This window comes from Aythya fuligula, chromosome 4 (assembly GCF_009819795.1).
Source record: "Aythya fuligula isolate bAytFul2 chromosome 4, bAytFul2.pri, whole genome shotgun sequence".
NCBI lineage: Eukaryota > Metazoa > Chordata > Aves > Anseriformes > Anatidae > Aythya > Aythya fuligula.
Window position 1 is genome coordinate 76,575,786 of NC_045562.1, and position 19,136 is coordinate 76,594,921.

General features: G+C 74.4%; 3 protein-coding genes and 1 long non-coding RNA gene across 4 annotated transcripts; 3 read left to right on the forward strand and 1 right to left on the reverse strand.

Annotated features, from left to right (window-relative positions):
• Positions 1–50: 50 nt before the first annotated feature.
• WDR54 (WD repeat domain 54) lies at positions 51–6,173 on the forward strand. The gene is made up of 9 exons (XM_032186718.1): positions 51–278; positions 1,097–1,159; positions 1,288–1,354; positions 1,682–1,738; positions 1,970–2,097; positions 3,852–3,952; positions 4,135–4,297; positions 4,425–4,499; positions 4,913–6,173. Exons 1-9 carry the CDS (start codon positions 54–56, stop codon positions 5,042–5,044), a joined length of 1,011 nt encoding a protein of 336 aa, XP_032042609.1. The 5' UTR covers positions 51–53; the 3' UTR covers positions 5,045–6,173.
• Positions 6,174–7,270: 1,097 nt separating this feature from the next.
• LOC116488895 (rho-related BTB domain-containing protein 2-like) lies at positions 7,271–11,636 on the reverse strand. Its single transcript, XM_032186883.1, has 9 exons — positions 11,430–11,636; positions 11,209–11,312; positions 9,891–10,076; positions 8,879–9,801; positions 8,426–8,544; positions 8,073–8,223; positions 7,797–7,885; positions 7,581–7,686; positions 7,271–7,500 (listed from the first exon to the last, which is right to left on the reverse strand). Exons 1-9 carry the CDS (start codon positions 11,619–11,621, stop codon positions 7,331–7,333), a joined length of 2,040 nt encoding a protein of 679 aa, XP_032042774.1. The 5' UTR covers positions 11,622–11,636; the 3' UTR covers positions 7,271–7,330.
• A 2,332-nt stretch (positions 11,637–13,968) lies between these two features.
• Positions 13,969–18,317, forward strand: LOC116489052 (drebrin-like; the record flags this gene model as incomplete). The annotated part of the gene is given in 12 exon segments (XM_032187113.1): positions 13,969–14,054; positions 15,490–15,542; positions 15,637–15,749; positions 15,953–16,027; positions 16,460–16,597; positions 16,729–16,806; positions 16,918–17,069; positions 17,177–17,231; positions 17,373–17,447; positions 17,543–17,663; positions 17,745–18,241; positions 18,243–18,317. Coding segments are annotated over 12 exon segments (1,518 nt in total), but the record flags the coding sequence as incomplete, so codon positions are not given.
• A 73-nt stretch (positions 18,318–18,390) lies between these two features.
• Positions 18,391–19,134, forward strand: LOC116489211. The gene is made up of 4 exons (XR_004253251.1): positions 18,391–18,455; positions 18,577–18,692; positions 18,968–19,022; positions 19,104–19,134. It is a non-coding gene; the product is annotated as an uncharacterized LOC116489211 (long non-coding RNA).
• The last annotated feature ends 2 nt before the right edge of the window (positions 19,135–19,136 follow it).

Consider the following 19,136-nt stretch of genomic DNA (forward strand, 5'->3'; position numbering starts at 1 on the left):
GGCGGCACCGGGAGCACCGGGGGGGCACCGGGGGGGGCTCCGGGATCACCGGGATGTACCGGCGGGACAGGAGCGTGCAGCTGGGCGGCAGCAGCTCGGCGCTGTACAACAACCTGAGCGTGCTGCGCCTGCCGCAGCGCCAGCTGGCCTGCTTCTGCGCCGTGCACGGCCCCGCCGTTAACGTGCTCAGCGCCGCCAACGACGGCCTGGGCGGCTCCCAGCGGCAGCTGCGCGCCCCTCACGCCGCACCGGCAGCCGCCGCCGCTGCCGTCACGCAGGTGGGGCCGGCGGGGACGCCCCGGGCCCTCCCCCGGTCTCAGCCCCGGTCCCGGTCCCGGTCCCGGTCCCGCCCGGTGCCTGCCGCGGCGCTGTCCCGGTCCCGGTCCCCGTCCCGATCCCGGTCCCTGTCCCGGTCCCGGTCCCGATCCCGATCCCAGTCCCGGTCGCGATCCCGATCCCGGTCCCGGTCCCTGTCCCTGTCTCTGTCCCGGTCCCGATTCTGATCCCGATCCCGCTCCCAGTCCCGGTCCCAATCCCGGTCCCGGTCCCGATCCCGGTCCCTGTCCCGGTCCCCGTCCCTGTCCCGGTCCCCGTCCCGATCCCGATCCCGGTCCCGGTCCCTGTCCCGGTCCCGATTCTGATCCCGATCCCGGTCCCAATCCCGATCCCGGTCCCTGTCCCTGTCCCGGTCCCGGTCCCCGTCCCTGTCCCGATCCCGATCCCGGTCCCAATCCCGGTCCCGGTCCCGTTCCCTGTTTCCCGTTCCCCTCCTGGCACCCCGAGGCGGGCAGCGCTCCCCGGTGATGCCCGGGCCTTGCCGCTCCCCCCCCGCCCGGTGTCCGGTGCCCGGTGCCGGCCGGGCGGAGGCAGGGCCCAGCCGGGGGGGGGGGTGCTCCGGTACCGGGAGGAGGCGGCGGGGGGGGAAGGAGCCTCCCAAGGAGCCTCTCGAGGGGCCCCGTGCGGGCCTGGGGGGTCACCGAGGTCAGAGCCCAGCGTGGCTGCGGGGTGGGGCGGCCCGATTTTGGGGAGGGGGGGGGTGAGGGGTCCTGCCCGCAGCCCCCTCCCCAGCCCCTGACTGCTCCGTGCTCCCTTGCAGGCCGCCTGGTGCGTGCTGCCGGCCCGCGTGCTGCTGGTGCTGACCTCGCAGAAAGGCGTCCAGGTGAGGCGGCTCCTGCGGGGCGGCCAGGGCCGGGGGTGGGCTGGGGGCAGCCAGGCTTCATGGCCTGGGGCTGTGGGAGCAGCTCTCCCCGCGGCCAGCTCTCACCCCGCTGCTTTTTCTCTTCCCAGATGTATGAGTCGGATGGCTCCGTCATGGTTTACTGGCACGCGTTGGACATCACAGAGCAGTCGCCAGGTGAGTGCCGCAGGGGGAGCGCAGCAAAGGGCCCCCAGACCTCCCTGTGCTTCTCCTGGGGGTGTGGGATCAGGTGTTCCTGTTGGGCAGCCTGGTTCCTGCTGGTCTGGGTCCTCAGCAGCATTGCTCCCATGTCCAGGCAGGGCTGAGGCAGGCTAGAGCTACACGGCAGGTCAGTAGAAGGGTCTGGAGGAGGTTTTGCACCATCCTGACGTGGGCCTAGGAAGGCTGGAGGGGCCCTGTGGCAACCACAGGACTGGGGATGATGCTCAACTGGGTGTTCCTGTGGGCTGCCACAGGCTGCAGCCAGCTCTTGGTTCCTTCCAGCACAAGCCGTGTTTGCCCGAGGGATCGCTGCAGCTGGAGAACGCTTCATCTGCGTGGGTGAGTGACGTGGGGCAGCCAGAGGGAGGAGGGCAAGGCAGGGACACGCCGGGTGGCCTTTGTGGCCCCGGGTGGAACGGGGCGACGTGGGGGCAGCTGTGCCTGGCAGAGGGGTCGGTCTGCGTGGCCTCACACAGGCAGAGGGCTGGGGGGGAGTGGAGCACGGCAGGAGCTGGGGGCTCGGCTGTGGGATGCGTCCCTGCTGACACCTCCGGTCCGGTCCCCCTGCAGGGACGTCCTCCGGGATGGTGCTGGTGTTCGACATCCCCCACAAAGGGACCAACGTCACGGTGAGCGAGGTCCTGGAGGAGCACCGCCACGCCATCACCGACATCGCGGCGGAGCTGGGCCAGGCTCCGGTACGTGCGTGGCCACCGGGGCCAGAGGTGCTGCAGGAGCCCCGGCCGTGGGAGGGGGTGCTGGGGGCTGCCCGGGGCCTTTCCCGGTGTGTGGCACCGCAGCCAGCCCAGTCCCCGTGCTGGTGTAGTGCAGCTGAGGTGGCCTCCCCCTGCGGTGCAGGGCACAGGCAGCTCTCACCTCCCTTCCTTCACCCAGGACGTTGGCTCCCGAGGCTGCCGTGGCACCGGGGGGGTCTCTGCTGTTAGGGGGGGGTCAGGACAGGTCCGGGTGAAGCCCTGGCTTGGGATGCCTCAGCCCCTGCTGCAGCCTGTACCCCAGCTGGCTGGCTCAGCGTGGCGTGCAGCAGAAGCAGATTGTGATCGGGAGTAGCCCCAGACGCTGTGTGTGCAGGCTGGCATTTCAGGGCTCTTCCTTCTGCTCAGACAGCTGGGAGCAGCCACCCCGTCAGCTGTCCCGGCTGTGCTGTCAGAGTCCAGCCAGTTCCTGCCTCTTCAGCTCCTCCATCTCCCCGTCTCTGAGCTGACCGAACCCCAGTCCCGGTCACCCAAAGTCTCAGAAACCAAACCGTGCAGAGGCAGAACCATCCTGACAGAGATGAGCTGAGGCCCTCCCGCAGGAAGGGTGGCTGTGGGCGTGTGAGTAATTGCCAGAGAATATCCTGTGATGCAGCGGGGTGCGTGCCAGAGCACACAGCAGCTATTGAAGCCCAAGGCCGGTCTGCCACACGAGCAAATGAGCAAAACCAGCCCTGAACAAACACACGCTGAACTCAGGCTCCCAGCGTGCGGGCGGGGAGCTGCTGGGCCAGACCCTCCCCAGGGTGGGGGGGCGCAGCCCTGGCACACCCCAACCCGGAGCAAGCCCAGGCGCCGAGCTGCCGGTGCAGAGCGCGGTTCTGCTCCCCGGGAGTGGGGGAGGCCGAGGGCAGCGCCAACGGGGCCGAGAGCTCCGCACCCGGGGCTGGCTGCAGGAGGTGCCTGAGGCCAGGAGCCTGCTTCCCCTCGCTAAATTCACCGAATGGATGGAGGTGTCCTGTCCGAGCCGCCACCGACACCGCGGTGACCTTCCTGCTGCCACGTGCAGATCCTCCTGAGCACAGAGCAGGCTGCAGCCAGGATGGGGCTTCCTCCACTTCAGTTCGTTCGGGTTGACATTTCTGCAGATGTGCTAATTGGCTTCCTCATTACTGGCTGCACACTTCCCAACGAGGACACTTTCAAACACTTTCTCTAATTAGGTACATTTAACTTGCTCTGCGCTTGGGACTCCCTTGAACAATTAACTGCTTAGAACTGGTTCCCAATTAGCCTGGATATGGAGCTTGTTTATGCGAAAGCTGCTCTCTCGTCTCTCATCTGTCTCTGGCTGACTTCTCTAACTCGCTGTGCTCGGACTTTGCTCTGTGGTTTGTTTGAAAGGCTTTCTAGCAAGCTTTGCACATGCAATCCGAGCTGCGTGTCGAGGTGAAGTCTGTTGTGACTCGAAAGCCGAGGGAGGAGATGTAGTGACTGTTCTCACAAATTTATCCCCTGTGTAATTAGCATTGCCAAACACCGACATGTTTCAACTGAAATGCCCGTGTACGATCACAGCCCAGCCTTCCTCGTTCACAGAATGTCAGCAGTTTCGGGGGGTAGTTGAGCTTTAAGCCTGTCCTGCTGCAGGCTCTGGCCCCGGTGCGCAGCAGCAGCAGCAGCAGCTCGGTGCCTGGGGCCGCCCCGGGGGCATTGCTGACCCCACGTCCCTCCTGCAGGAGGGGGCTGGGGACCTGGTGACTGCCGACGACGCGGGGGCCCTGTGCATCTGGCGCTCTGGAGAGGAGTTCACCTTGCTCAACAAGATCCCAGCCTTGGGGTAAGCCGGAGCAGCGCGGCAGGATCCCCACAGCGAGGCGGTGCCGGACATCCCCGGCCGGACCCTTCCAGGCTCTTTTGTGGGACTGGGAGGGTGCTGGGGAGGACAGGAGGGGACCCCCGGCTCCGGTGTGCGGGTGTGCAGCCGGGAGGGGAGGAGGTGACGCGTGCCCCTGTGCCCAGCTGCACCTGCTCCTCCGTGAAGCTCTGGAACGGGGTCGTTGCTGCTGGCTATGGCAACGGGCAGATTCGGCTGTACGAGGCAGCGACGGGCGTCCTGCGAGCAGAGGTCAACGCTCACGCTCGCTGGATCTACGCCCTGGACCTGGCGCCACTGACGGGAAAGGTGAGGGGGAAGCTGCCCGCAGCGGGCACCCGGCCTGCTGGAGCAGGGGCTGCTCAGCACCGTCACGCTGTGCTGCGCCCCCCTGGTGTCCTGGTCCCCACGGCCCCTCTGCTGCTTCCCTCCACAGCTGCTCTCGGGGGCTGAGGACTCCTTCGTTCACGTCTGGAAGCTCAGCAGGAACCCAGACACCGACGATGTCGAGGTGAGGCCTGGGACACGGACACCCAGCAGGGAACCCGGAGCCAGGGTGGGTCCCTGCGGGGTGTTGCTGCCCCAGTGGGCCCGCGGGTTGGTGCTGCTGGGTCACGCAGCCTCCCGCGAGGTGCTGCTGCTGCTGGGGGCTGCGGAGCTGAGCTGCTGGCTGGAAGCCCCCTGGGCCCAGCCTGAGCTGCTGCGCGGTGGCCCAGCGCTGTTCCCTCTGGGCGTGATCCTGAGTCCTGCCCTCGAGCAGTGGGGCTGTGAGAAGAGAAAGGTTCTTGTGCCCCTGAGCTGGGGAGCGCTGGTGTGGCCGCACTGCTCCGAGCTGATGCTCCTGCAGGCAGGTGTGGGGCTGGGGCAGTGCTGGCTGTGCTCAGCTCCCGGTGCCGCTCACGCTGGCTCCTCGTCCCGCTGCAGATCGAGCACTGCCACGCCGAGTGTGTGACTGACACCCAGATCTGCGGAGCCCGTTTCTGCGACCCCGAGGGCTGCTCCTTCGCCGTGACCGGCTACGACCTCAGCGAGATCTTCCGCTACAGCCAGGTGTAGGCTGTGAGCGGGGCCCTCGGGCCCGAGCCAGGCCACCAGGCACCCCCCGGCCCAGAGCTGTGCCCCAGCGGGGTGGCAATCAGTGCAGAGGTGGAGCTGAAGGGGGCTCCTGTCACTCCCAAAGCAAACCTGCCCTCAGCGGGGCATGGCCGTGCACGGGGAACATCAGCTCCAAGCTGCTCTGGCTCAGTGGGACCCAGCTGCACGGCGCTGTGGGTCCCTGAGCCGAAAGCTGCCCCCCCTGCCCCCTCCTGAGCCCCCCTGGGAGGGCAGGAGGCGGCAGGGCTGATGTGTCTGAGCAGCAGCTGCCTCCACGCAGGCTCTGGTAGCAGCAGTGGTGGGGAGGAGCAGAACCGGCTCCCCTCTTCCCCGCGGCACCTCTGCTTCAAACAGGAGAGGATCCAGGGCGAACCTGCCCTGCACGCTGCTCCGGCCGGGAGGGCTGCGGGAGCCGCTCCCTGCGGGGGGGGCCGCACCCACGGGTGCTGCAGCGTGGGCCGCCCTGCCTCGGGGCAGCGTGGACGGGCTGGGGCGAGGAGCCTCCGCGCCCTGCCAGCCGCCCCGGGCACGGCCGCGTCCCAGCGGGACCCCGGCTGGCAGCCAGCAGTGCGGGGCCGCAGCTGCGCTCCTGGGCTGGAAAAAGCAGAGGCGGCCGCACTGCGCTCTTCCAGGCCAGCTGAGCGCCCCAGGGACAGGCTGCGAGGTCACCCAGCCGAGCCGTGGCGCTGCGTGCCAGCAGGCTGTCCCCCTGCTCCAGCCCCCAGCCTCAGCCCGGCTCCCTGCTGGCTTTGACCCTGCCCCAGATTGGGGATGCTGGAAGGGGGCACAGGCCGTGCTGGGGCTCCCCCCACGTTCCCGGTGCTTCCCCCTCTGCGTCCAGGGCAGGGCTCGGCCCTGTCCCAGCAGTTGCTGTCCCCCTGGTCCTTGTCCCTGTCCCAGTCCCTCTCTGCTGGCTGCTGTTCCCAGGGCCCTGCGGGGGCAGGGGGGCCCCATGTGCGGGGGGGCCCTGCCCGGGGCAGGCCCTGTCCTCAGCAGGCAGGGAAGGAGCTTCCCGCAGCTCCCGGATCCGGCTCGGCCCCGCAGGAGCTTCCTGCAGCTCCTGGCAGCAGCAGGGTCCGGCCCTGGGAAAGGCAGCCCCAGCCCCAGCCCCAGCCCCAGCCCCAGCCCCAGCCCCTGCTGCTGCGCTGGGGGAGAGCCGCGCTGTGGGCAGGGGGCCCGCTGCCCACGCACTGCTCTGCCCCCAGCTGCGGGCCACAGCCCCTGGCCCCCATCGTGCCCCTTTCCCAGCACCACTGAGCCCAATCATCGCACCCCCCTGCTCATGCTGCACCCCCATGTGCTGCCCCCCCGGCTATGGGTCAGGACTCCGCACCCTGCCCTGTCCCCCCAGCCCCGTACCTCCCCCACAATAAACGCACCTGAACCGAGCCCCCCGCGTCTGCTCCTTGCTGTGGGACCCTGAGCAGGAGCGGGAGCCCCGTCCCGTTACAAAAGGCTTTATTAAAGGTTAAAACTCGGCGCGGCGAAGCGCGGCGCCCCACTCACAGTGGTTGGGAAGGCGAAGGTACAAAGAGCCCTTGAGGCGGGCGCAGGCGCCCGGGAGGTTGTGCTGGGTCGGGGCGAGCGGAGTAGAAAAGTGTACAAAGGGTTGTGCAGCGCAGGGACACCGGGACGGGGACGTCGGCCCCGCCGGGACGTGTCCAAGGCACAGAGATGACCGGGGTGAGCCGGGGCGCCCTCGGCGGGCAGGGGCAGCTCCTGTGGCACACGCAGCCCCCGCGGCCCCTCCGCCCTCCCGCCCCGTGCCCCGCTCACAGCTTGGCCCCCACCTCCGCTGAGGCAGAGGAAGGGGGGAAAATAACAGCACCAGAGAGCCCGGCCGGGGAGCCCCAGCCTGGGGAGCCAGCACCCTCCCGCGGGGCCCTGGCAGGGGAGGGGGCAGCAGAGCCCCCAGCCCCACAATACTGCTCGGTCAGAGGTAGCACCAGCGCCGGCCGGGGTGGGGGGGGCCCTGCCCGGCTTGGCACGCCACCGCCCCAGGGAAAGGCACCGCGGGGCGGCGGCGGGGGGGGAATGGGGCCGTAAACCAGAGCGGCGGCGGCAGCGAGCGCCTGTAAACCAGCCTGGGGACGGGGGTGTAAACAGGCAGCCCCCAGGGCCCGCAGCGGCTGCAGCCCCGGGGCAGGGGGGGCGGAGAGGGGAGCCCCCCGCCCTGTGCCAGCCGGGGCGCGGCTGTGCCCCCTGCCCCGGGGGCGCGTCACGGCCGTGCCCCTCGTGCCCCTCGCTTCAGGAGACGTGGGGCGAGGGGCGCCAGAAGCACCACTTGCTGCGGGTGTGCTGCTTGCGCTGCAGCTGCTCCTCGCGATCCCGCTCCTTCTTGGAGCGCAGGTACAGGTCCTCCTCCTTCAGGTACCACACCGGCGGCCAGCGGTGCCGCTCAAAGTGCGCCTGGTTCTCTGCGGGGACGGCGGCACGTCACGGCACAGCCGGACCCGGCACAACCGGGGCCATCCCTGCCCGGCCCCCCGCAGCCTACCTGGGGACATGAACTTCATCTCCCGGGGGAAGCGGCGGCAGACGCTGTTGTAGTTGGTGCAGATGTAGTGCAGGCACCAGGCGGCCAGCTGCCGGGCGTTGTGGAACTGCAGGCAGGGGATGGGGGGAGCCAGGGCTGGGGATTCACAGCCCGGAGCCCGCCCTGGGGCTTCGTGCCCCAGAGCAGCCCCCACCCTGTGCCCCCCACCCTGCGTACCTGCGTCATCTCCAGGTAGATGATCACCTGCTCGTCGATCTCCACCTGCTGCATGAAGGCTCGGAGCAGCTCGTCCACGGCGTACTGCTCTGGGGGCAGGGAGGGGGGCCGTGAGCGCCGGGGGACGCGGTGCAGCCATGCGGTGGGGTTACGCCGGGCTCGTCGGGCTCTTACATAAGGGCCCCGCTAATGACACCCCGGGGCCGCATCGATCCCGTCCCCATGGCTCCGTAATCGTATTGGCAGCCGACGTCAGCAGGGCGCGGGGGGGCTCACCTGTGAGCGCCTGCAGCCGGGGCAGGCAGAGGCGGTTGGTGAGGATGAGGAGCTCCATGGCGTCCAGGTCGGGCGTGGGGGTGAAGACGCCGGTGTAGAGGAAGTCGAGGACGGCGCGCAGGCAGGCGCAGTTGGTGCCCGGCAGGGAGACCTGGAGGGACAGGGGTTTGGGGGCCAGTCGCTGGCGGTGGGGTGGGCACTGCAGCAAGGACGGACCCTGCCCCGCCACCAGCATCGCCTGCCCCACCATGGGGACACCATGGGCGCAGCTGGGCCCCGTGTGCCCCGTGCCAGCAGAGCCACAGCCCCACGACAGCCTCAAAGTCCCCCCCCTGCCATCCCCGTGCCCTCACCTCGGCAGCGTAGCTCTCCCGGAAAGCCCCCCGGAACATGGCCATCATCCAGTCGCAGCCGGCAATCAGCAGGGGCTTGTGCGCCGGCACGGTCCCGTCGTCCACGCGGAAAACCACGTCTGGGATGGCACAGGGACAGGTTCAGCACGGGGCAGGCACCCCTCGGCCATCCCCGTCCCACACCACGGCTGCTGCAGGGACGTGAGCCCCACGCACCGCAGCCAGCCCAGCACAGGGACAGCAGCACAGCCACACGGGTGCCAGGGGTGGCATGGGGAGGGGACGAGGGCTCTGGGAGCGCAGCCCAGCGTGGCCCTGGTGGAGGGGCAGTGCTCAGGGTGGCCAGGAGCCCAGGTCCATGCACAGCCCAGAGGGAGCCGAATGACCCAGACGGAGGGGAGGGAGCCCGTGTGATGTCCCCAGCAGGGCACCGCCACCCCTCGCCCCCTGTACCTGCGAAGACCCCCTTCCCCAGGCACTCCTTGATGCGGTTGGCACGGCGGACGTGGAAGGCCTTGGTGATCTCCTGGTTCATGAAGCTCTCCTTGTTGAGCACGTTGGCCACCATCATGCGCAGGTCGAAGACCTCCAGCAGCTCGGCGATGGTGGCCACCTGCATCAGGTCCCCGCGGGCCTGGTCCAGCCGCCCGGTGTAGAGGTACTCCAGCACGGCGCGGAAGGGCTCCGCCTGCACCAGCCGGTCCATGCACACCACCGTCATCCGCTTCTCCCGCCCCGCCACCGGGTCCTCCACCAGCTCCCAGCGCATGCTGACGAAGCCGCGGCCCCACGCCGACAGGTCGCGGGCACCGGGCACCGCGCCGTCCCCCGCCGCCGGCCGCAGGGCGTCGTCGCTCTGCGAGGTCCGCAGCGGGGCGCGCGCCCCCTCGCCCAGCGCCCCCCGCTCCCCGTCCAGGCTGCGGGCGCGGGCGGCCGGCTCCTTGGCCGCCCCCCGCGGCCCCTCCAGGGTGAAGAGGTCGTAGAACTTGGAGCAGGAGGTGGCCAGGTAGACGCGGTGGGCGAAGACCTGCTGGCCGCCCTGCAGCTGGAAGACGACGTCGGCGCAGAGCGGGGTGCAGAAGAGGGCGGCGGGGCCCCAGCCGCGGCTGGCCGGGGGGTCGGGGATGTGGATGACGGGCGGCGGGGGCTTGGGGGGCAGGAAGGGGGCCTGCAGCAGCGGCCGCTGCATCTTCTTCAGGTGGGACTTCCAGAACTGCAGGTGGCGGCGGGAGATGAGGGCGGCCCGGATGGCGTTGTCGAAGACGTCCTTGATGCCGAACTGGGCCACCACGCTGGTCTCGTAGTAGGGCACGCCCAGCTCCTTGGCCACCTCGTGGCCCCGCTCCGGGGGCAGGATGTCCGTGGGCTTGATGGGCCTGGGGGTGCAGAGCGGGTCCGTGTCACCGCATGGGGGGGCCCGGACCCCAACCCCGACCCCCCGCCCGCCCGCCGGGCGCAGCCTCACTTGGCCAGGGGGCGCCGGGCGCGGTTGACGGCCTCCAGGTCGGCGTAGCGCAGGTCCAGCTGGCAGCCCACCAGGATGATGGGCGTCCGCGGGCAGAAGTGTTTGATCTCGGGGTACCACATGGTCTTCACGTGGCGCAGGGAGTTGGGGTTGGCCAGCGAGAAGCAGAGCACGACCACATCTGACCTGCGGCGAGGAGGAGGAGGAGGAGGAGGGGGAGGAAGGGGGTCAGCGCAGCCCTGTCCTGGCACAACCCGCAGGCGCCACGTGCACCGGCGGCTGCAGGGAGATGCCCACCAACAGCAGCTGGGACAGGGGCAGAGCAGGCACAGGGGACCCGAGACCCGTCCCGTGCCCATTGTGGGGCCGGACCCCTGTGGGAAGGGACCCTCAGGGCGGCCGGGAGCAGCCGCGTGGCCGCCAGGCTGGGTTTGTTTTTAGTCCGTGCCTTCCGAGACGTGACCAGGAGCCGCGTTTGGAGCTGGGCCCGTGCCGGGGACCAAGATAGACGCCGTCCTCCCGCCCCCCCGGGCCCCCGGCCAGCACGGGAGCTGCAGCTCAGCCGGCACCCGCTGCCCTGCGGGGAAGGGGACGGCAGGGTGGTGGCACTGGGTGCCCTCTGGGCACCCCGGGCTGTGCCCCCTCACCCGGGGGTGCCCCCATTCCCACCGGGGGTCCCTGCCCCCCCACACGGAGGGGAGCTCAGAGCTCACCAAGCCAAGCTGGCGCACTGCGGCGGGGCGATAAGAGCCTGGACGTGCCAGAGGCCACGGGGAAGGGGTTGTTTACAGCCCAGCCACTTGGCACGAGGGGGGGCATGAGGGGGCGGGGGCTGTCACCCTCTCGGCCACAGCCACGGTCACAGCCACGGCCACGGGGATCTCCCGGTGCCAGGACGGGCTCAGCCGCACGGCACCGGGGCTCAGTGCCTGCTCTCGGCCACGGCCGGGGACCCCCGGGTCCTGCCCCGGGACCCCAGGGCTGTGCAGCCCCGGGTGTGGTGGGTCCTGTGCGTCCCAAATACCCCCCGGAGCCCCCCGGTGCTGCCGCTGCCTGCGGGGACACCCCGGGCACCCAGAGCTGCCCCCGGAGCCGGTGCCTGCCCGGTCCCTGCGGTCACGGTGCCCCCGGGGCTGCAACCGGACACCGGAGGGGGGTGGGAGGTGTGGGGGGGGGCAGACCTCTCCCACCCCCCCCGCATCCCGCCCGGCCGCGGGTCGGCTCCCGGGGGGGGGGGGTCCCTCGTGCTCGGCGCCCCCCGCCCGCCGCCACCGGGGCTCGGAGCGGGACCGCGCCCCCCGCGTCGCCCCCCCCCCACCTGCCGTAGGCGAAGCGCCGGTCCTTGTGGTGGTCCCCGAAGGTGTCCCAGAGCCGCAGCGACACGCTCACCTCGTCCACCACGTCCCGGGAGCGCTCCAGCACCTGCGGGGGCGGCGGTCAGCGGCTGCCCGGTGCGGGGGGGGGGCTCCCCGGGGGGCTCCCCCCCGGGGTCCGGGGCCGTCCCCCCTTCCCCCCCCTGTCCCCCCGGTGCCCCCGCACCTCCTGGCAGACGCGGTACTGGTCGATGGCCCACACGGTGGGCACGTGCGTGGCCAGCAGCTGGTACTGGCTGAGGGTGGCGTTGCAGGCGCGGGCGCAGATGAGCCGGGTCTTGCCCACGGCGTTGTCGCCCACCACCACGCACTTGATGGTCTCGACGTTGGGCCGCTCGTAGTCCACGTCCAGGTCCATGGGGCCCCCGCTCAGCGCCGCGCCCCGCGCCGCCCCCCGCCCATCCCGCGCCGCCGCCGCCGCCGCCGCCGCCGCCGCCGCCGCCCGGGCCCGTTACCCCGCCCGCCCCGCCCCTCCCCGCCCCGCCCCGCCCCGCAGCCAATCCGCGCCCGCCCCGCCGCGCCGAGCCCCGCCCCGCCGGCCACGCCCCGCGCCCGCCGCCAACCCGCGCCGGCCACGCCCCGCCAGGCCACGCCCCCTCGCATTTCCCCCCCCCGCCGCCAATCCGCGCCCGCCCCGCCGCGGCCCCGCCCGCGCGCGGACAAAGGAGCGCCGCCAGGGGGCGCCGCGCCCACGTGACCGCCCCCCGCCCCCGCGCTCCTCGCGGCCGGCGGCGTGCGCGGCCAAGCCCCCGGTGGGCGGGGCCCTGCTGGAGGGTCACGCCTCTGCTGGGCGGGGCTATGCGTTGAAGCCACGCCCCTCCCCCTCGCCACGCCCACCCGCCGAGCGCCGACGGGGGGGACGGCGGAGACACCGGGAGCCGCGGGGGCACGGAGCGACAGTGGGGCCGCGAGGGGCGGTAAAAGGGACAGCAGGGACAGCAGCAGCACCGGTGGCACCAGTGGCACGACCAGCACCAGTAGCACCAGTGAAACCAGCAGCACGAATGGCACCAGTGACACCAGTGGCACCACTGGCACCAGTGACACCAGCAGCACCAGTGGCACCAGTGGCACCACCAGCACCAGTGTCTCCAGTGACACCAGCAGCACAAATGGCACCAGTGAAACCAGTGACACCAGTGACACCAGTGGCACCAGTGGCCCAGCACAGCCAGCACACGCCTGGCACAGCAGAACACCAGGGACACAGGGGTGCTCCAGCATTCACAGTGCCACCAGCAAGCTCCAGTACAAACCAGTGACGCTGTGGGCCTCCAGGCCTGCCCGCTGTCCTGCCATCCCGCTGTCCCTGTCCCCCCGGCTCTGTTCCAAACGCTGCCACAGCCCCACGGTGCCCGCAACTCTCCTGCCCCAGCACCTCGGGGTGCTGGTGCTGCACCAGGCCCTGCGGGCACCAGGCCCTGTGGGCACACCACACCCCGGGCCCCCCCGTGCCGGAGCTCTCCCTGTCCCCGGCTGCCTCCTGTGGGTCCCCGGGGGCTCGGGGCTGTCCCCCGGGACTGGGTACCACTGTAGGCTGATGGCCCAGGGCATCGGTGGCTGCTGCGGCCGGGGCCCCTTGTTTTGGGGGCTTGAGGGCTGTGGTGTCTGGGTCCCTGTGCCCGCAGGGGGCTGCAGCTCGGCCCCCCCCGCAGGGGTCCCCAGCGGTGCCCCCTTTGCTCGCATCAGAGAAGGGACCAGGACGGGCCCGGCGGCCGGGGACTGCAGGACCGGGCCCCCGCCCCAGGCCGCCAGCAGCGACAGCCGAGCTGGGGAGAGCTGGGGGGGGGGACAGCAGCGATGGGCACCCCCGTGTGCGGGGCTGGGGGCGGCTCGGGGCGCTGCGGGACACGGGACGGTACAGGGACACGGGGCGGCGCAGCGACACGGCGCGAGGGGGGGCTCATCCCCGCCCCCCGGGGGGCGCCCCCCCCGCCCGGCCGCAGCTGCCGCTGCCGAATTTTTTCCCTCTCTGGGGCTTTGGGGCTCGGAGGCCGCGGTGACCAAATAAGGGCAGCGGCGCCGGGCGGCCCCGCGCGTGGGGAGGCCGCTCCCGGGGGGCCGGGCCCCGGGGGGGCTCCGCGTCACGCGCCGCGTCCGCCCGCACGGGCCCCGCCGCGCCCGCACCCACGTCCCGGCGTGGGACCCCGCGCTGCACCCACGTCCCGGCCCCCCCGGGGCGCTCTGCCCTGCACCCGTGTTACGCGTGGGGCCCCGCTCTGCGCCCCTGTCACCGCGTGGGACCCTGCCCTGTGCCCACGTCACGCAGCGGGACCCCGCATCGCCCCCACGCCGCGGTGTGGGCCCGCGCTCTGCCCACGGTACCGCGTGGCACCCCCGAGCCCACGGCCAGCCCACGGACCCACGCCCCGCACCCACGCCCTCGGGCTCCCGAACCGGCGGGGGGTCCCGGCATCGCCGCACCCCCGCTTTCTGCCCCGGGCCGGGCCCCCCCCGGCGGCAGCGACCCCGTCCCGGGCGGCCACCGGGCGGCCCCCGTGCACCGGTAACGGCCCCGCCGCCGGTAGCGGCCCCGCGCCCCCTCCGCCGCCCCCTCCGGGCCGGGCACAGGGCGCGGGGCTGGCGCGGCGCCCGGTCCCGCCCGGTCCCGCCCGGTCCCTCCCCGCCCTCCCGGCGGCGGCGGAGGCGGGGCCGGGCCGGGCGCAGGATCTGTCCGGGCGGCGCGGGGCCGGGCAGGGCGCAGCATGGGGGCCCCGGGGCTGGACCGGCACCGGCTGGCGCTGCTGGCGGCCAAGGAGGACGTGGGCAACCCGCGGGCGGCCACAAACTGGTGAGGGCACCGGGCACCGGGCTACGGACGGGCTCCGGCACCGGGCACGGGCGGGGACCGCGACGTGCGGGGCAGCGGGCGGGGAGGACCCCCGCGGGGCTGGGGAACCCGGGAAGCGGAGCCGGGACAGGGGGTCCTGGGCCGCACGTGGACCCGCGCACCGGGACCGGACGAGCGTGGCCCCGGGGAACGGGGACGGCGGAACGGTGCCGAGACGGTGCCGCGGCCCCGGGGCTGGGCCCCGCCCGGCGCTGAGCCCGCGGACCCGGGCAGGGAACCGGGCGGCCCGGCCCGGCCCGTCGGGCTGGGAGCGGCTCCGGGGTGCGGGGCCCGCCGGGGCTGAACGGCTCCGGGACGCGCCAGGGCCGGGGGGAGCGGCCGCGCCCCCGCACCGGTGCCAGCCCGGGGGTGCCCGCAGCGCCCCGCCCGGCTCTGCCATCCCCCCCCCGGCCCCACCGCGTGGGGACCGCGGCTCCTGCCCGGCCCCGCCCGGGCGTGGGAGCCCCGCGCCCCTCCCGATGCCGGCGGGGCGGCGGCGGAGCCTGTCCCGGGACCGGTGCCGCTCCTCCCGCGGGAGCCGGGCCGGGAGCCGGCGCCCTCCCGACACCGGGCGGCCGCGGTCGGGGCCGGCTGTCGCCGGGGCCGGGTCCCCCGGGCTGGCGGCGGCGGGGCTGGGGGGGGCCGGAGGCGGGGCCGCCCCTTCCCCCGCCGCTTCCCGGTGCCGCGCGGCCCCGCGGCCGCTGCCCTCTGCCCCGTGGCCCCGAGCCGCGCCGTGCTCCAGCGCGCCGCTCCCGAGCCGTGCCGGAGCCGAGCCGGAGCCGTGCCGGGCCGTGCCGCTCCGCACGCGTGCTGCTGGAGCCGGGCCGCGCCGTGTCCCCGGCGCGCAGCGTGCCGCCACATGCGGCTGTAATCGGAGCCGTGCCGAGACAAAGGCGGCGGCGGCTGGCGGGGAATGCCGCCCCGGCGGGGGGCTCCCCGGCCCCCCCGGCCCCAGCCCCGGGCGCACGAGGCCCGGGGGCGCCGGCGGGTCGGGGCTGCCCGGCCGCTGGGGGGGCTCTCGGGCAGCGGGGAGAGGCCGGCTCGGGGCCGGTATCACCGGGGGAGAGGGGGGCGGGCACGGGCCGGGGGGGGTCCGGGCGCTGCGGCGCTTCCCGCGGCCCCATTGTCCCCTGGGCGGATGCTGCCGGCGGCACTTCCACGAATTCAGCCCGGCGGGCAGCGGGGGGGGCACGGCGGGGGGGTGGGATGGGGTGGGCACGGCGCGGGGGCCGGGCACTGGTGGGCGGGGGCCGGCGGGGCCGCGCGGTCCCGGTGCGGCAGGGACCCGGTGCTGGATACCCGCGCCCCCCCCCGCGGCCCTGCCCCGGCTCCTCCCGGCGCTGCCCCGGGGGGTGCCGCTCCCCCCCCCGGGCTGCTGATCCCTCTGCCCCCCCAGGGCCGTCTTTGCCTACGAGAAGCACCATGACCTCAAGCTGCTGGACTCCGGAGGTACGGAGTGGGGGGGACCGGCCGCTGCCTGCCCCCGCAGAGTGTGCGGGGGTCCCGCAGCGCCCGGCCCCCCCTGACCGCCCCCTCCTTGCAGCCGGGGGCGCGGACGAGCTGGCCGGCAAGTTCTGCGCCAGCAGCGTCATGTACGGGCTCTGCCGCCTCCGGGACCCCGCCACCGGCGCCCCCCGCATCGTCCTCATCAGCTGGGTGAGTGCGGGCCGGGGGCTCCTGCGGGGGGGCGCTGGGGCTGACCCCGCCGCCTCGCACCTTGCCCCGGGCACGGCCGAGGTCCCCCCGGCCCCCAGCCCCACGGCTGCGTGGGATCACGGCGGGGGCTCCGGCCGGCGGCGGGCGCGGGGCGGGGGGGGCGCGGCGGGGCCCCAGCCCTGAGCCGCCTGTGCCCGTGCCAGGTCGGGGAGAAGACGCCCGAGTCCCAGCGGCAGGCGTGCGCCGGGCACCTGCCGGCCATCAGAGCCTTCTTCAGGGTGAGTCGGGGCCGGCGGGGGGCCGGGGGCGGCCCCGACCTGGGGGGGCTCCCCCCGCCCTTCCTCCCGCCCCCCAGCCCGGGGCAGCCCCGACCTTTGCTTGCTGCGCTCAGTGCATTCCTGGCGCTGCTGACTCAGGCGCCGCCGTTCCCAGTTCCCAGCCTTGGCCGCCGACCCGGGGCTGTGGCTGGGCTCCCTGCCCCGGCCGGATCCTGCCCGGCCCCGCAGCAGCGGGGAGGCTGCCCCGGCCCGCCCGGCGGGACGTCCCCGCGCCCCGATCCGTCGGGGAATGGCGCCGGGATCCCCCGGGGAGCGCTCGGGGCGGCCGCGGGCCCGTCCCGGGGGGAGCGCGGGGGGGGGGGGGCTGCGGCGGCCGGCGCCTCGGCACCCCCGCGGGGGCTCGGGGCTGACCCCGTCCCCGTCTGGCGGCAGGAGGCCAGCGTGGTGCTGAGCGCCCGGCGCGCCGAGGAGGTGACCCAGGAGGGGCTGAGCCGCGCTCTGGCCCAGCTGGCCCCCGCCGCGGCCCCCCCGGCCAGGAGGGCCCCCCCGGCCGACACCGAGGAGCTGGTGGTGAGCGGGGCCGCCGGGGACGGGGACGGGGAGCGGGACCGGGACCGGGGCCGGCGGGGCGAGGGCCAGGGCGCCCCTCTGGGTGCTCGCCGCCGCCGCGGGGCCGCCCTGAGTCCCGGCCGGTCCCGCAGGGCACCAACTACCGCAAGACGAACCCGGCGCTGGAGATCCGCCGGACCCAGCGGGACTCCTTCTGGGCGCAGGCCGAGGTGAGGGCCGGGGCACCCCGCGCGGCCGCCGCTCCCGGGGGGCCCGGGCTCGGCCCCGGTGCCCATCCCCGGGGGTCCCGGCCCCGCTGAGCCCGGTGCCGCCCGGCGCAGCGCGAAGAGGAGCAGCGCAAGGAGGAGGAGCGGCGGCGGCTGCTGGAGGAGCGGCGGCGCTGGGAGCGGGAGCGGATGGAGGAGGAGAGGCGCGAGGCGGCCGAGCGCGAGCAGCGCTTCAGGGAGAAGGAGCGGCTGATCGAGGAGCACCGGTGAGCGCCGCACCCCCGGGGGCACGCAGCCCCCCCGCGGCCCCGCAGCGGGACCCGAGCCCCGGCGGCCGCCCCGGTGCCGGCCCTGAGGGTCCCCGTCCCGGCAGGAAGGAGCAGGCGCGGCTGGAGGCGGAGGAGCGGAGGAAGGAGAAAGCCCGCTGGGTGAGCGGGGACGGGCACGGGGGGACGGGGGGACGGGGCACGGGGGCACGGGACGGGCACGGGGTTGTTCCGCCCCAGCCGGCTCACCGCGACCCCATCCCGTTCCCGTGCCCGGTCCCGGTCCCGGTCCCGGTCCCGCAGGAGCAGCAGCAGCGGGAGCACGAGGAGGCCATGCGGGAGCGCTCCCGGCGCTCCGAGTCCATCGAGAAGGCGGCCGTGAGTGCGGGGGGGCCGGGGGAAACGGGACCACCGGGGGCGTGGGGGGGGGTCCGGGGGCCGCCGCTGACGGCTGTCCCGTCCCGGTGCTGCAGGAGGCGGCCGTGCTGGTGTCCCAGCGCCCGCAGAACCCCCGGGATTTCTTCCGGCAGCGGGAGCGCGCGGGGTCCACCTCCGGGGCTCCGCTGCCCGCCGGCCCCGTGGGCGCCCGGCCCGGTAGGTGCGGGGGGGAGGTGGTAAGGGGCGGGCCGGGGGGGGGCCGTGCCGGGGGCCGGCTGCTGACCTGCGCTCCCCCAGGAGCCCGGCGGCCGTTCCTGCGGTACCAGCGCAGCCTGACCGAGTCAGCCTTCATCTTCCGCCGGCCGGAGCCCCCGCCCTCGCCCTCGCCCCTCGACCCCGGGGCTTTCAGGGCGGCGGCGCCCCCCACCAGCCCCCGCCGCCCCCCGCCGCCGCTGCCCGCCAGCCCCGCGGGGACGGGGCCCCCCCCTCGCTGTGCCGCCGCGGGGGCTCCCAGCCCAGCCGGGGCAGGGCCCCCCCCGACCCTGCCGGGGTCCCCGCCCCCCGCCAGCCCCCCCGGGTCGGGGCCCCCCGACGGCACCGGTGGGGCAGAGCCCGAGCCCCCCCGCGGCACTCCCGGGCTGGGCTCCCCCAGCAGCCCCGGCGGGGGGCTGCCGCTCCCGAGCCCTCCCTGGCAGCCCCCCCCGGGGCCGGCCGTGCCGTCCCCCACCGGCAGCGCGGGGGCTGAGGCTCTGCCTCTGCCCAGCCCCCCCAGCACCCCCTTGGATGAGGAGGGCCCCCCCCCCCCGGGCACCCCTCCCCTCCCCAGCCCCCCGGCTTGGGGGTCTCCGGAGCTGCCGGTGGGGCCGGGCGAGGGGGCCCCGAGCCCCCGGGGGGGGTCCCCTCCCCCTGGGCTGGTGCCTGCCCCGGTGCCCCCGTGCGGCCCCAGCCCCCCCAGCCCACTGCAGGATCCGGCCCTCCCCAGCCTGGCAGCCCAGGAGCCGCAGCAAGGTGGGTGCCCGCAGCCCCCTGCCCGCTGCGTGGGGCTGGGGTGGGGGTCCTGCATGCTGTGCCCCCCAGCCCCAGCACCTGGGCTGGTGGGGGGGGCTCAGCCGTGCCCACATCCCCCCAGGGACCATCAGGGAACCCGAGCAGGAGCCAGCCCGGAGCGACTCGGGGCACAACGGCATCGGGGACCTCGGGCACGGGGGGTGGCCACCCCCCTGGGAGCAGGACCCCCCAGGGCAGGTAGGGCTGGGGGGGCTGGGGGCAGGTGGTGGTGGCGTGGGTGGGAAGGGCGGCACCTGCGGCAGGTGGGGGGCAGCGGGGGGCTGGGGGTGGATATTTGGGGGCTGGGAGGGGACAGCAGGGGGAGCAGGAATGGGACGGGGGGGGCGACATGGCAGGGCAGGGGCTGGGGAGGGCAGGACGGGGCTGGGGGGGCAAGATGGGGCTGGGGGCAGGGGGCAGGACCGGGCATGGGGGCCCTGAGAGCAGGGGACCCCCGGGGCCCTCTCGTGCAGGGGGATGAGCCCAGCGACACCATCCTGCCGGAGCCGCTGCACAAAGCCAAGCCAGGTACCGCTGCGCCCCCCCCGTACCCCCCATGTGTCCCGAGCCCCCCGGCCGGGCTCAGCCCTCACCCCCTCTCCCCCCCAGGCTTCGCCCTGCTGCTGGCCCGCGATGCCCCCC